The sequence below is a fragment of the Nerophis ophidion genome, linkage group LG25 (genome assembly GCF_033978795.1).
Source record: "Nerophis ophidion isolate RoL-2023_Sa linkage group LG25, RoL_Noph_v1.0, whole genome shotgun sequence".
NCBI classification, from domain to species: domain Eukaryota; kingdom Metazoa; phylum Chordata; class Actinopteri; order Syngnathiformes; family Syngnathidae; genus Nerophis; species Nerophis ophidion.
In genome coordinates this window covers 28,246,126-28,261,304 of record NC_084635.1, presented here as the reverse complement: position 1 = coordinate 28,261,304, position 15,179 = coordinate 28,246,126, and the positions used below count along the sequence as shown (strand labels likewise).

Here is a 15,179-nt window from a genome sequence, read left to right as displayed (position 1 = left end):
TGGAACAATTCAGCATTTTGCACAACAGCCTGCAAACAATACACCTGATGACAATAACGGCAATCACCCTTTGTGTTGCTGGAGTTCCAGCACACTGTGTTCACTAAAAGGTCACGACCATGAGAGGGGCTTCACTTTCCATACAAGGCCCCAATGGGAAGGTATGTTGCTGTTATACAGTGCATGGATTCCACTTGTGGCTGTAGTTAAACGTCACTGTGCTTGGGGAGGAGAGGAGACAATGTTAGGGGTGGCAAATACTGAACATTTAGAGCAGGAGTCACCAACCTTTTTAAAACCAAGAGCTACTTCTTGGGTACTGGTTAATGCGAAGGGCTACCAGTTTGATACACACTTAAATAAATTGCCAGAAATAGCCAATTTGCTCAATTTACCTTTAATAAATATATATATATATATATGTATATATATATATATATGTATATATATATATATATGTATATATCTTGATTGGATTATCCAGAGAATAATGCTTGATACCGTGGTAGAGCGCAATGTTTCATGAGGGGTTCCCTCAATCATCAGGAGATTTTAAAATCTCCTGATGATTGAGGGAACCCCTCATGAAACAGTTCTGTAGAGATGAAGTAGTCTTGTGATTTTTCCCACACATACATCCATCCATCCATCCATCTTCTTCCGCTTATCCAAGGTCGGGTCGCGGGGGCAGCAGCCTAAGCAGGGAAACCCAGACTTCCCTCTCCCCAGCCACTTCGTCTAGCTCTTCCCGGGGGATCCCGAGGCGTTCCCAGGCCAGCCAGGAGACATAGTCTTCCCGACGTGTCTTGGGTCTTCCCCGTGGCCTCCTACCGGTTGGACGTTTCCTAAACACCTCCCTAGGGAGGCGTTCGGGTGGCATCCTGACCAGATGCCCGAACCACCTCATCTGGCTCCTCTCGATGTGAAGGAGCAGTGGCTTTACTTTGAGTTCCTCCCGGATGGCAGAGCTTCTCACCCTATCTCTAAGGGAGAGCCCCGCCACATGGCGGAGGAAACTCATTTCGGCCGCTTGTACCCGTGATCTTATAATTTCGGTCATGACCCAAAGCTCATGACCATAGGTGAGGATGGGAACGGGGATCGACCGGTAAATTGAGAGCTTTGCCTTCCGGCTCAGCTTCTTCTTCACCACAACGGATCGGTACAACGTCTGCATTACTGAAGACCCCGCACCGATCCGCCTGTCGATCTCACGATCCACTCTTCCCTCACTTGTGAACAAGACTCCTAGGTACTTGAACTCCTCCACTTGGGGCAGGGTCTCCTCCCCAACCCGGAGATGGCATTCCACCCTTGTCCGGGCGAGAACCATGGACTCGGACTTGGAGGGGCTGATTCTCATTCCGGTCGCTTCACACTCGACCGCGAACCGATCCAGTGAGAGCTGAAGATCCCGGTCAGATGAAGCCATCATCTGCAAAAAGCAGAGACCTACTCCTGCGGTCACCAAACCAGAACCCCTCAACCGCTTGACTGCGCCTAGATATTCTGTCCATAAAAGTTATGAACAGAATCGGTGACAAAGGACAGCCTTGGCGGAGTCCAACCCTCACTGGAAATGTGTTCGACTTACTGCCGGCAATGCGGACCAAGCTCTGGCACTGATCATACAGGGAGCGGACCGCTACAATAAGACAGTCCGATACCCCATACTCTCTGAGCATTCCCCACAGGACTTCCCGAGGGACACGGTCGAATGCCTTCTCCAAGTCCACAAAGCACATGTAGACTGGTTGGGCAAACTCCCATGAACCCTCAAGAACCCTGCCGAGAGTATAGATCAGGTCCACAGTTCCACCACCAGGACGAAAACCACACTGTTCCTCCTGAATCCGAGGTTCGACTATCCGGCGTAGCCTCCTCTCCAGTACACCTGAATAAACCTTACCGGGAAGGCACATACATATATGTATATATATACATATATATATTATTTAAAAATTGGGTATTTCTGTCTGTCATTCCGTCGTACATTTTTTTTCCTTTTACGGAAGGTTTTTTGTAGAGAATAAATGATGAAAAAACACTTAATTGAACGGTTTAAAAGAGGAGAATACAGGAAAAAAATGAAAATTACATTTTGAAACATAGTTTATCTTCAATTTCGACTCTTTAAAATTCAAATTTCAACTGAAAAAAAGGAAGAGAAAAACTAGCTGATTCGAATCTTTTTGAAATTTTTAAAAAAAGAATTTATGGAATATCATTAGTCATTTTTCCTGATTAAGATTAATTTTAGACATTTGATGACATGTTTTAAATAGGTTAAAATCCAATCTGCATTTTGTCAGAATATATAACAAATTGGACCAAGCTTATTTGTAACAAAGACAAATCAGTATTTCTACTAGATTTTTCCAGAACAAAAATTTTAAAATAATTTTAAAAGACTTTGAAATAAAATTCACATTTGATTCTAAAGATTTTCTAGATTTGCCAGAATCATTTTTATGAATTTTAATCATGATGAGTTTGAAGAAATATTTCACAAATATTCTTCGTCGAAAAAGCAGAAGCTAAAATGAAGAATTAAATTAAAATGGATTTATTATTATTTACAATAAAAAATCAATTTACTTGAACATTGATTTAAATTATCAGGAAAGAAGAGGAAGGAATTTAAAAGGTAAAAAGGTACATGTGTTTAAAAATCCTAAAATCATTTTTAAGGTTGTATTTTTTCTCTAAAATTGTCTTTCTGAAAGTTATAAAAAGCAATTGGAAAAAAATAAATGAATTTATTTAAACAAGTGAAGACCAAGTCTTTAAAATATTTTCTTGGATTTTCAAATTCTATTTGAGTTCGTCTCTCTTAGAATCCAAAATGTCGAGCAAAGGGAGACCATCTTGCTAGAAAATAAATACAATTTAAAAAATAGAGGCAGCTCACTGGTAAGTGCTGCTATTTGAGCTATTTTTAGAACAGTTCAGCGGGCTACTTATCTGGTCCTTACAGGCTACCTGGAGCCCGCGGGCACCACGTTGGTGACCCCAGATTTAGAGCGATCTGATACCAAGCAAACACTGGGTCAGTATTGCTGATAGTTCCGTTTTAGCATTTTTCAAGATTGTTTATATTTGCCTTTAATTGATTGATCATAATTTTAGTCGGACACATTTCCAGTGAGGGTTGGACTCCGCCAAGGCTGTCCTTTGTCGCCGATTCTGTTCCTAACTTTTATGGACAGATTTTCTAGGCGCAGTCAAGGCGTTGAGGGGTTCCGGTTTGGTGACCGCGGGATTATGTCTCTGCTTTTTGTAGAAGATGTGGTCCTGATGGCTTCATCTGGCCGGGATCTTTAGCTATCACTGGATCGGTTCGCAGCTGAGTGTGAAGCGACCGGAATTAGAATCAGCACTTCCATGGTTCTCGCCTGGAAAAGGGTGGAGTGCCATATCCGGGCTGGGGAGGACACCCTGCCCCAAGTGGAGGAGTTCAAGTACCTGGGAGTCTTGTTCAAGAGTGGGGGAAGAGTGGATCGTGAGGTCGACAGGCGGGTCGGTGCGGCGTCTTCAGTAATACGGACGTTGTACAGTTCCGTTGTGGTGAAGTAGGAGCTGAGCCGGAAGGCAAAGCTCTCAATTTACCGGTCGATTCAAGGTTACCATCCTCACCTATGGTCAGGAGCTGTGGGTCATGACCGAAAGGATAAGATCACGGGTACAAGCAGCCGAAATGAGTTTCCTCCGCCGTGTGGCGGGGCTCTGTCATCCGGGAGGACCTCAAAGTAAAGCCGCAGCTCCTCCTCATGGAGAGGAGCCAGATGAGGTGGTTCAGGAATCTGTTCAGGATGCCACCCGAACGCCTCCTTAGGGAGGTGTTTAGGGCACGTCCAACCGGTAAGAAGACCCAGGACAAGTTGGGAAGACTATGTCTCCTGGCTGGTCTGGGAAAGCCTTGGGTTTCCCCGGGAAGAGCTGGACCAAGTGTCTGGGGAGAAGGAAGTCTGGGCTTCCCTGCTTAGGCTGCTGCCCCCGCGACCCGACCTCGGATAAGCGGAAGAAGATGGATGGATGGATAATTTTAGTTAGAATAAAAGTGCAGGACGCATGCGGCTCTTTAGTGCCGCCCTAGTGGCTTCCTGGAGCTTTTTCAAAAATATATGAAAATGGCAAAGGTGGTATACAAAAATATAATCTTTGTTTTAATATTGTTTCTGTACGACAGCAAACATGACACAAACCTTCCTATTTGTTAGACATCACTCTGTTTATATCAAACATGCTTCACCGATGAAAGGATTTGACGAGAGTCGTTTTTTCCTACTAATTTTTGCGGTCCTTGAACGCACCGTAGTTTTTTTTTTTTTTTTACATGTACAACTTTCTCAGCCACTCCTTCTTTATCTCTTTTTGTCCAACAAACGTTTCATGCTGTGCGTGAATTCACAAACGTGAGCTTTTGAGATGTCATTGCTAATCAGGCATATTTGGTCACTGCATGATTGAAAGCTAATCACTGCCAATGCTAACATGCTATTTAGGCTAGCTGCATGTATATATTTGTGACGGACTTCCTGCCGCCGTCACCGTGTGGGTTGCCATGACACTGGATGCAGGACGCTTCATAACAGGTTTGACACTTTATTATTTCAACAATGTCATTTTCTTGCCATTCGATTGCGCCACTTTCTGGCTCGCTGGCTCTCCCTGGTTGCCGTCGCGCATCGTTCGGAGCCCGCTAGGTGTGTCTGCTGTGGGGCCTCATGCTCGTCTGGATCTCGCTCGTTGTCCTCGTTGTGCTCGTGGTCGGTCGTCTCGGGTGGTTCCTTCTCCTTCCTCTCTTTTTTCCTTCCTCCTTCTCCTCTCTTAAATTCTGTCAGGAGATGGACAGATTGAGACCCGGTGTGTGTGTTACGCACCTGACTTGGATTACGGTGCCGTTGCCCCAGGTACGCCCCGCCTCTTCGTTCTGCTACATCCTCCGCCTCCTGACCTCCATGTTGAGCCGGGACAAAGAGCGTCACCTCCCGTCGTCGGCCCGTCGTCTTCGTTCCTCCACAATATTGCATCACTATACCTCGTCTGTAGCTATAATTGAGCTCATCTAATTACTTTACTTATGTCCTCACTGAATTAAATTTATATTTGTGTGTCTCATGACACATTATCAGTATGTAATATGGCTGCATGTCTGATAGTTGTTTATGTGTCATGCAAACACAGCAAACATTACCTAGCTTGCCAAAGATAGTTAAAAATCCACTAAAAGAAGACGGCCTGCTGTTTCCTTAAACTTAGACAAACACATCTATACCTTTGGCCATTCTAAGCCAGAAATTTACAGGAGTGATCAAAAGCCTCCGTTTGACTAATATTTTTCCAATGTTACAAAAATGTGCAGAATAAATATTACATTTCAACATTTCTATCAACAAATATTTGCGTATGTGTTTAAATAGCTAATTTAAACACATACAGCAGTCTTCACCATAAGAATTGTATAAGGCTTTTAATTTTTTACGGCTCCAGAAATCTTTTTGGGGTGTATTTTTGGTCCAATGTGGCTCTTTCAACATTTTGGGTTGCCGACCCCTGGTTTAGGCAAACAGAAAAAATAATCTAATTATTAGTGACCAATTTTACAATATACATGTCAATACATGGAGTATGGCAGGGTTTGTTTTACCGGGATGCAAAGAAATTGGAGTGGACATGACGTGAGGGTCGGGACACGATTTAATTTGACTATAAAAAAGGAACAGAGGGTGCAAACAAAAGGCGCGCACAAGGTGGAGAACAAACTTGGCTTTGAAAACAAAAAACTAACACTTGGGCAAAAGCTATGGACATGAAAACGAAAACACTTACTGTGACATGAAAATAGACAAAACGTGCCAAAGAAGTTGGGAAAGGTGGCAATAAATACTGATAAAGTTGAGGAAGGCTCATCAAACACTTATTTGGAACATCCCACAGGTGTGCAGGCTAATTGGGAACAGGTGGGTGCCATGATTGGGTATAAAAACAACTTCCCAAAAAATGCTCAGTCTTTCACAAGAAAGGATGGGGCGAGGTACACCCCTTTGTCCACAACTGCGTGAGCAAATAGTCAAACAGTTTAAGAACAACTTTTCTCAAAGTGCAATTGCAAGAAATGTAGGGATTTCAACATCTACGGTCCATAAAAACATCAAAAGGTTCAGGGAACCTGGCGGAATCACTCTACGTAAGCGGCATGGCCGGAAACCAACATTGAATGACCGTGACCTTCGATCCCTCAGACGGCACTGTATCAAAAACCGGCATCAATCTCTAAAGGATATCACCACATGGGTTCAGGAACACTCCAGAAAACCACTGACACTAAATACAGTTTGTCGCTACATCTGTAAGGGCAAGTTAAAGCTCTACTATACAAAACAAAAGCCATTCATCAACAACATCCAGAAACGCCGGCAGCTTTTCTGGGCCCGAGATCATCTAAGATGGATCGATGCAAAGGGGAAAAGTGTTCTGTGGTCTGACGAGTCCACATTTAAATTTTTTTTTTTTAAATATTCAACATTGTGTCATCCGGACCAAAGGGGAAGCGAACCATCCAGACTGTTATCGACGCAAAGTTCAAAAGCCAGCATCTGTGACGGTATGGGGGTGCATTAGTGCCCAAGGCATGGGTAACTTACACATCTGTGAAGGCACCATTAATGCTTTGGAACAACATATGCTGCCACCAAGCGCCGTCTTTTTCATGGACGCCCCTGCTTATTTCAGCAAGACAATGCCAAGCCACATTCAGCACGTGTTACAACAGCATGGCTTTGTAAAAACAGAGTGCAGGTATTTTCCTGGCCCATCTGCAGTCCAGACCTGTCTCCCATCGAAAATGTGTGGTGCATTATGAAGCGTAAAATACGACAACGAGACCCCGGACTGTTGAACGACTGAAGCTCTACATAAAACAAGAATGGGAAAGAATTCCACTTTCAAAGCTTCAACAATTAGTTTCCTCAGTTCCCGACCGTTTATTGAGTGTTGTTAAAAGAAAAGGTGATGTAATACAGTGGTGAACATGCCCTTTCCCAACTACGTTGGCACGTGTTGCAGCCAAAAAATTTTAAGTGAATTATTATTTGCAAAAAAAAAAAAAAGTTATGAGTTTGAACATCAAATATCTTGTCTTTGTAGTGCATCCAATTGAATATTGGTTGAAAAGGATTTGCAAATCATTGTATTCCGTTTATATTTACATCTAACACAATTTCCCAACTCATATGGAAACGGGGTTTGTAGGAAATACAATAGAGAAAAGGAAATACCGGAAAGTAAGTTAGCTTAAGAGAAGGTTGGACTGGTAGTGGCATATATTTTAGGATTTCACTCAGAACACCTAGGGTACAAAACATTACATACATTTACCGTATTTCCTTGAATTGCCGCAGGTCATATAGTATGCGCCTGCCTTGAATTACTGCCGGGTCAAACTCACTCCCCAAAATAAATAGTGCATGCTTAGTATTACCGCCTGGTCAAAATTGTGACGTCACAAGTGACACTTCCCCTGTCATCATTTTCAAAATGGAGGAGCCTGATTTCAATACCGGTAATTTGAAATCGCATAGAGCAGGGGTGTCAAACTCAAATACAGAGTGGGCCAAAATTTTAAACGGAACAAAGCCGCGGGCCAAAGTTGAACAAATTAACCTTTCAATAGGGACCCAAACAAGTTTTGCATTAAATATTGAACAAGCAAGGCTTATATAACTTTAGTGACATGCAAAATCCAGTTTCAAATAATAATAATAATAATAAAAAAAATATCAATGGCCTATCAAATAAAATTTAAAAAAAAATCTTATGCCTTTTTTTCTATTTGCAATCTTCTGAGGTAAATATCAATTTTTTTCCACAGGCTAATAATAAATTTGAAAATAAAATAACAATAATGAATGAACCAAACATTCAAGCCTTGAAGTAGCAAGACAAAAGGCATGAATAAAACGTTAATTATTGGTCAGTTTATGGAAGTTTTCCGTAAGAGTTAGTGCTGCAACAGCTTCTGGGTATTTGTTCTGTTGTGTTACGGTGCTGATGTTCACCCGAAATGTGTTTGTCATTCTTGTTTGGTGTGGGTTCAGAGTGTGGCGCATATTTGTAACAGTGCTAAAGTTGTTTATACAGCCACCCTCAGTGTGACCTGTATGGCTGTTGACCAAGTATGCCTTGCATTCACTTGTGCGTGTGTGTGTGTGTAAAATTCACAAATATTATGTGACACGCTGTTAGTATGGAGGAAAAGCGGACGTGATGACAGGTTGTAGAGAACCTTAAATGCACGCCCCCAATATAGTTGTCCAGGTGGAAATCGGTAGAAATTTGGGAGAATGGTTGCCCCGGGAGATTTTCGGGAGGGGCACTGAACTTCGGGAGTCTACCGGGAAAATTAGGAGGGTTGGCAAGTATGAGTATTAGCGGTGAATGCGGTGTTACAGCGGCACCGACGCTGCATAACACCGGCGGGCCAGCTCTAATGCTGAATTGATATTGCCTCAAGGGCCAAATTAAATTACACGGCGGGCCAGATTTGGCCCGCGGGCCAGAGTTTGACACCCATGGCATAGACGGAAGAAGATTAAGAGTTATTCAGTAGGATTTAAGGTCCAAGCTTACATCACCCTCATTTTTTTTACTGCATGCCTTTGGTAATTGCCGGAGTGAGAAGAGGTTTTAAAATAATTAGCGCATGCTTACTTTTACCGCATGCCTTTGGTAAGCGCAGGAGTGAGAAGAGGTTTTAAATTAATTAGCTCCCCGGCGGCAATTCAAGGAAATACAGTATTTTTAAAAAAAAGAAAGGGTTAAATAAAACGATATAGCGTAGGGGTTTAGCTCGGTTCATACTCCATATCAGAAGGTGGCGGTAATGCATACCACAGTGTTGCCTGTCAACCACCATTGAACGAAAGAAGTAGAAGTAGAAGAAGAAGAAGAAGACAGAAACGAAAACAAAACAGAAGTGTCGACCTGTCCAAGCATTCTCTGCCTGTGGGCTCCCTTCTTGCACCTTCTTGCATTGCTCTGTTCCCGGGACAGCGAGTAAGGCACATCGGTTCTTTCCTGTTATCTGCTAATATTGCAACTACAACTTGTGGTTTTTCCATCCTTGTCAATGTACATTTTTGTTACTAAGCGGTAGAAATGGATGGATGGATATTTAATTCGTGTTTTAAAAGTCCGGTTGCACTTGCGCAAAAGTAACTTGGCGAAAACAACAACTGGTCTGTGGCAAGCGAAACATGTCGACAGGCTGTTGTTGGAGCAGATTAGTTTTAGGCTTATAAACTAGCGACTATTTGCTTACAAGCTAGCAACTACGTGATTTTGTAGTGTCGACTTTTATTTCGGGGTTTTGTTCCCGCCATTTCAGAAGCGGAAGTGACCCGGGATACTTCTTCCGGGCTGATTGGGTTTGTTTACCTCCAGCAGCGCAGATTCTAAAGATAAATCATAATTTTCTTATTCGTCAAATAGATTTACTTGATTGTCAACACCAAAAATATGCTATTCAAACACAGTATTTCTTTTTTTTTCATGGAATGACAACACGGGCTTCACGGTGGCAGAGGGGTTAGTGCGTCTGCCTCACAATACGAAGGTCCTGAGTAGTCCTGGGTTCAATCCCGGGCTCGGGATTTTTCTGTGTGGAGTTTGCATGTCCTCCCCGTGAATGCGTGGGTTCCCTCCGGGTACTCCGGCTTCCTCCCACTTCCAAAGACATGCACCCGGGGATAGGTTGATTGGCAACACTAAATGGTCCCTAGTGTGTGAATGTGAGTGTGAATGTTGTCTATCTGTGTTGGCCCTGCGATGAGATGGCGACTTGTCCAGGGTGTACGCCACCTTCCGCCCGATTGTAGCTGGGATAGGCACCAGCGACCCCAAAGGGAATAAGCGGTAGGAAATGGATGGATGGATGGATGACAACACTTACCACTAGAGCTGTGAATCTTTGAATATCCCACGATTCGATTCAATATCGATTCTTGGGGTCGCGATTCGATAATACATGATTTTTTTCAATTCAACGCGATTCTCGATTCAAAAACGATATTTTTTCCTATTCATAACGATTCTGTATTCATTCAATACATAGGATTTCAGCAGGATTTACCCCAGTCTGCTGACATGCTAGCAGAGGAGTAGATTTTTTTAGAAAAGCTTTTATAACTATAAAGGACAATGTTTTATCAACTGATTGCAATAATGTAAATTTGTTTTATCTATTAAACGAACCAAAAATATGAATTATTTTATCTTTGTGAAAATATTGGACACAGTGTGTTGTCATGCTTATGAGATGCGATGAAAGTGTAAGCCACTGTGATACTATTGTTCTTTTTTTTAATTTTGTATAAATGTCTAATGATAATGTCAATGAGGGATTTTTAATCACTGCTATTCTGAAATTATTACAAATATTGATACTGTTGTTGATAATATTCATTTTTGTTTCACTACTTTTGGTTTGTTCTGTGTCGTGTTTGTCTCCTCTCAATTGCTCTGTTTATTGCAGTTCTGAGTGTTGCTGGGTCAGGTTTGGTTTTGGAATTGGATTGCATTGTTATGATATTGCTGTGTAGTGGTTTGTTGGATTGATAAAAAAAAAAAAATCTATTTAAAAAAAAAATGAGAATCAATTCTGAATCGCATTCGTATTCGAATCGATTTTTCCCCACCCCCTACTTACCACGTACCATGAATTGATTAACGTGGACAAGTTGAAAAACTCTTTTGGGTGTTACCATTTAGTGGTCAATTGTACGGAATATGTACTGAACTGTGCAATCTACTAATAAAAGTTACAATCAATCAATCGAAAACTTTGCCCCTACTCGCTTAGGACCGTCGCAGAAAGGCATTTTAAAGGGACTTGTCACATCCAGCCTATTTATGAATGTATGTATGTGCCCAGCCAGTACTGCTATTGCTTGACACCGTAGATCTATGTATAGAAAGCTAGACCCTCCACCGTGCTGTAGCAGCCAGGCTGGTGACATGCCTTTTATGACGGCCACCTTGGTCGGGGCAAGGTTACCTTTGAAGGCTATGCATGCATATTGAAAATAAATCATAGCTTTCTATTTTTTCAAATTGTGAGGATGATTGTAAAAGGCAAGGAAATGAAAACAGGATTGCTTGGACAATGTGCTGCATAGTCTTTCACTCTACAACAGGGGTCTCAGACACATGCGAGTCGTTATTTTGCGGCCCCCACCTAAATATGAAAGTTTAATGTTAGTGCGGCCCGCAAGTTTTATATGAATGGCGTTTGACAGCCTTGCGTTATTTGGGTCCAAAATGGCTCTTTCAACGTTCTGGGTTGCCTACCCATGCATTAGTGGAAAAGCGGCAAACGAGTCAAAGCAACAGAAACGTTGCCATGGAGACGAGGGTTTTCTTACGTGCCTGGCTGCAGTCACAGCGCTGACACCTGTTTGTCAGTAATAACAGTCCCCGATAACCTGGACCAATTCAAACCGTTATTTGTTTTTTATTAGTGTTTAATTTACATTGCCTCACACAATAAACACTGCATATATTTCTATAAGACGCCGGATAACACTCCAGAAGCCGTCACTTTTTTGCGCTCGCTATCCCAGTACGTACCCGATGATTACCCGCCGACAGCTGTGTTGCCGTAGGGAGGAAAAGCGGAACGACACACATTGCGGAAATAACATTATTCTGCGTGTGTCGGCTATATACAAATATATTCCACAACCCCAAACATGTCTTTTTCAAAGCCTGCAGTGAAGAGAAAGGTTAGTGATGCACAAAGACAATTCCAGGAAGAGTGGAAGATGCAATATTTCTTTGTTGAACACATCGGCACCCCGACGTCTCTTATTTGCACAGAGAAAGTTGCGGAGCACAATGGATACAATTTGAAACGTCCATTATACAACTAGACATGCTGAGAGGAGTATGCGACATTTTTTTTTAAGAAATCTTTTCTTGCGGCCCAGCCTCAACCAGACTCTGCATCCAGTGGTCCCCAGGTAAATTGAGTTTGAGACCCCTGCTCTACATGGTATGCTTGAAAAAGAACACTGAGACTAACATTCCATAAGTAATTCAATCACCTATGTGTTGTATTAATAGCACATTATGTGATGTTGACAACAAAGTAAAACTGCATTACATTTGTTGACAAATGTAAGCAAGTTATGATTTATTTCCAATAAATACTTGTATGAATGGCCTTTAATGAGGAAGTGTATGAAGGTAAATTTGTGTCTTGATAACGAAAGCTTCTTTTTGGACACTGAATACATTTTTTTTTTTACCTCAAATTATGCAGTTATACTATTTCGTTGAATAAAAATGTGTGAGCATAATTTGTGGGTTTCAAAAAAGTCAATTTGTTAATCAACAATGTTTTTAAAGTCCATCCATCCATTTTCTGCCGCTTGTCCCTTTTGGGGTGGTGGGGGGTGCTGGAGCCTATCTCAGCAGAAGTCATCGAGGAAAAATTTCTGTGTAAAAATTCAGTGCAGAGTTAGTTGCTGCTTCAAAACTCAAGAGTCACTTCCGTTAAATAAAGACTACAGCAGAGATCTACCAATATTTTTGGAGCCAATATTCTTTTGGTATTTAAACATGAATAGTATATGCCATTCAACAGCTGGACAAGGCTTCAAGTGTTTTTTTGGGGGTTTTTTTAACATAATTTTTAGGACACGTCAGACCAGTAGCGACAATGTCGAATACCACGCTAATGTTGTTAATTTAGCCCCAAACAACATCAAGGAATTTTACAAACAACTATACTATGTCTGTCTAAGAGGAGCATCAACAATTGACACCTCCAATGTGTTGGTTTAATTGGTTGCTTCCCAAACTACTTTGTGAAGTGTTCAATAGCTTATACACTCTTGCTATCTTGTGTTTTAAAACTGAAACAAACATTAAATCAACTGCATTTATTGTACCATCTTAGTTGTCTGCGCTCATCATACCTGGCAAGCAGGCACCCTCTCCACTGATAAATAGCACCCTTGGTAAGTTGGAAATTGCATAGCGGTATTTCTTGGCTTTTGTAAATAAATCATCAAAAATATCAATAATTATTGATATCGATCAATATAAAAAAAATGTATCTCGATACAGTTTTCAGCCATATAGCCAACCCCATTCACATATTTTACATATTTTCATTTCTCTTTACATGTCCGAAAAGGAGTAGGAAGAAGCAAATCTTATTTAATTCTACCTTTTTTCCATTTCTTAGTAATTACTAACACATATGTTCACTTCCTATTCTCAATTAGTAACACAATTTACAAACATTATTTCTCAATATGGTATGATGAATATATAAAAAAAGATTTCTTAATATGGCAAATATTTTAATACAAACAATTCATGTAGCTGATAGGTGAGACATTTTTCAAGCCGGCTGATATAATTTCTTCCAGGATGTTACAGAAAGTCCTTTACTTACGTGAGTCTCCTATTTGTCAATTTACACAAAGTTTGGATTTTTGGCATTGTCCATCCATCTCTGTCCCGTTATTTGATTGAATCACGGAACATAAAACTTGCTGCGCTCCTTTAATGAGCCCACGCTTGTCGGGCGACTCGTAATAGCGAAAACGTGAAAAGACCCCAGGAAGGATGGGCAAAAACTGGAATTCCCGGCAAAAAAGGACGTTTTGACAACTTCATTTAAGTAGAGGATATGTGCTGTCAGCAATATCTACGGTATTACTGTCTACTTCAGTACTGATTATTGTTTTATATGAAACATTGGTATCATATATATACATATATATATATTTGCTGATTTAGTTTTGTATAAAAGAAAGTCCGATATCGATAAAAAGAGGCTGATATCGATATACTGTACATCAAAATGCCAAATATCGGCGTCGATAATTGAATGCCGAGACTAAAAAAAACGATTCGGTCTCAGAACCAGCCAATGAGGCGTCAAGTTTGAGGTGCTGGATAACCTGCCTCTTTGTAAGACCCGTGTCACGTCATGGATGGATGGACTGCATTTTCTCAGACTTAACTTTTGCCTACACTAGACACACAAATAAGCTTGTTTATGGATGTACAATAAAACTCCTCATAGGAAGTTGCCATTTGTCATAATTGTTCTAACTTTGTGACATGATACAATGCACATTATTAAAGGGGAACATTATCACAATTTCAAAAGGGTTAAAAACAATAAAAATCAGTTCCCAGTGGCTAGTTGTATTTTTTGAAGTTTTTTTCAAAATGTTACCGGTCCCGGAATATCCCTAAATAAAGCTTTAAAGTGCCTTATTTTCGCTATCTTCGAAACCACTATCCATTTCCCTGTGACGTCATACAGTGCTGCCAATACAAACAACATGGCGGTTACCACAGCAAGATAAAGCGACATTAGCTCGGATTCAGACTCGGATTTCAGCGGTTTAAGCGATTCAACAGATTACGCATGTATTGAAACAGATGGTCGGAGTATGGAGGCAAAGAGCGAAAATGAAATCGAAGAAGAAATTGAAGCTATTGAGCGAATAGCTATTGACGCTATTCGGCCATAGCATGGGTGTACCTAATGAAGTGGCCCATAGCATGGCTGCCTTATTAGCATCGCCGGTAAAATGTGCAGACCAAACGATTCGGACTTTCGCATCTTGTGACACTGGAGCAACTTAAATCCGTCGATTGGTAAGTTTTTGTTTCGCATTAAATGTGGGTATCTAGTTTCAAATGTACATACAGCTAGCGTAAATAGCATGTTAGCATCGATTAGCTGGCAGTCATGCCGTGACCAAATATGTCTGATTAGCACATAAGTCAACAACATCAACAAAACTCACCTTTGTGATTTCGTTGACTTAATCGTTGCAAATGCATCTGCAGGTTATCCATACATCTCTGTGCCATGTCTGTCTTAGCATTGCCGGTCAAATTTGAAGACACTTTGGTACATTCAATGGGGGTCTGGCGGCAGATTTCTTGCCAGTGGTGCAACTTGAATCCCTCCCTGTTAGTGTTGTTACACCCTCCGACAACACACAGACGAGGCAGGATGTCTCCAAAGTTCCAAAAAATAGTCGAAAAAACGGAAAATAACAGAGCTTTGACCCGGTGTTTGTAATGTGAAAATTAATATGGCGGGTGTGTTACCTCGGTGACGTCACGTTCTGACGTCATCGCTA

General features: G+C 41.4%; 1 protein-coding gene across 6 annotated transcripts in view; it reads left to right on the top strand.

Annotated features, from left to right (window-relative positions):
- Window positions 1-39: 39 nt before the first annotated feature.
- Window positions 40-15,179, top strand: part of tipin (timeless interacting protein) — a 50,267-nt gene continuing 35,127 nt past the window's right edge. Inside the window, exons 1-2 of one of the 6 annotated variants that reach the window (XM_061887463.1) lie at window positions 8,868-9,057; window positions 11,988-12,020. Coding sequence is in view for 2 of the 6 variants with exons in the window: in XM_061887458.1 (XP_061743442.1) it covers window positions 120-161 (42 nt within the window). In the remaining 4 variants the exon portion in view is untranslated. Of the gene's footprint in view, window positions 162-8,867; window positions 9,058-9,095; window positions 11,784-11,877; window positions 12,021-12,054; window positions 12,247-12,961; window positions 13,023-15,179 lie in introns of those variants that run through there. The other 5 variants (XM_061887462.1, XM_061887461.1, XM_061887458.1 and 2 more) reach the window with 5 other exon arrangements.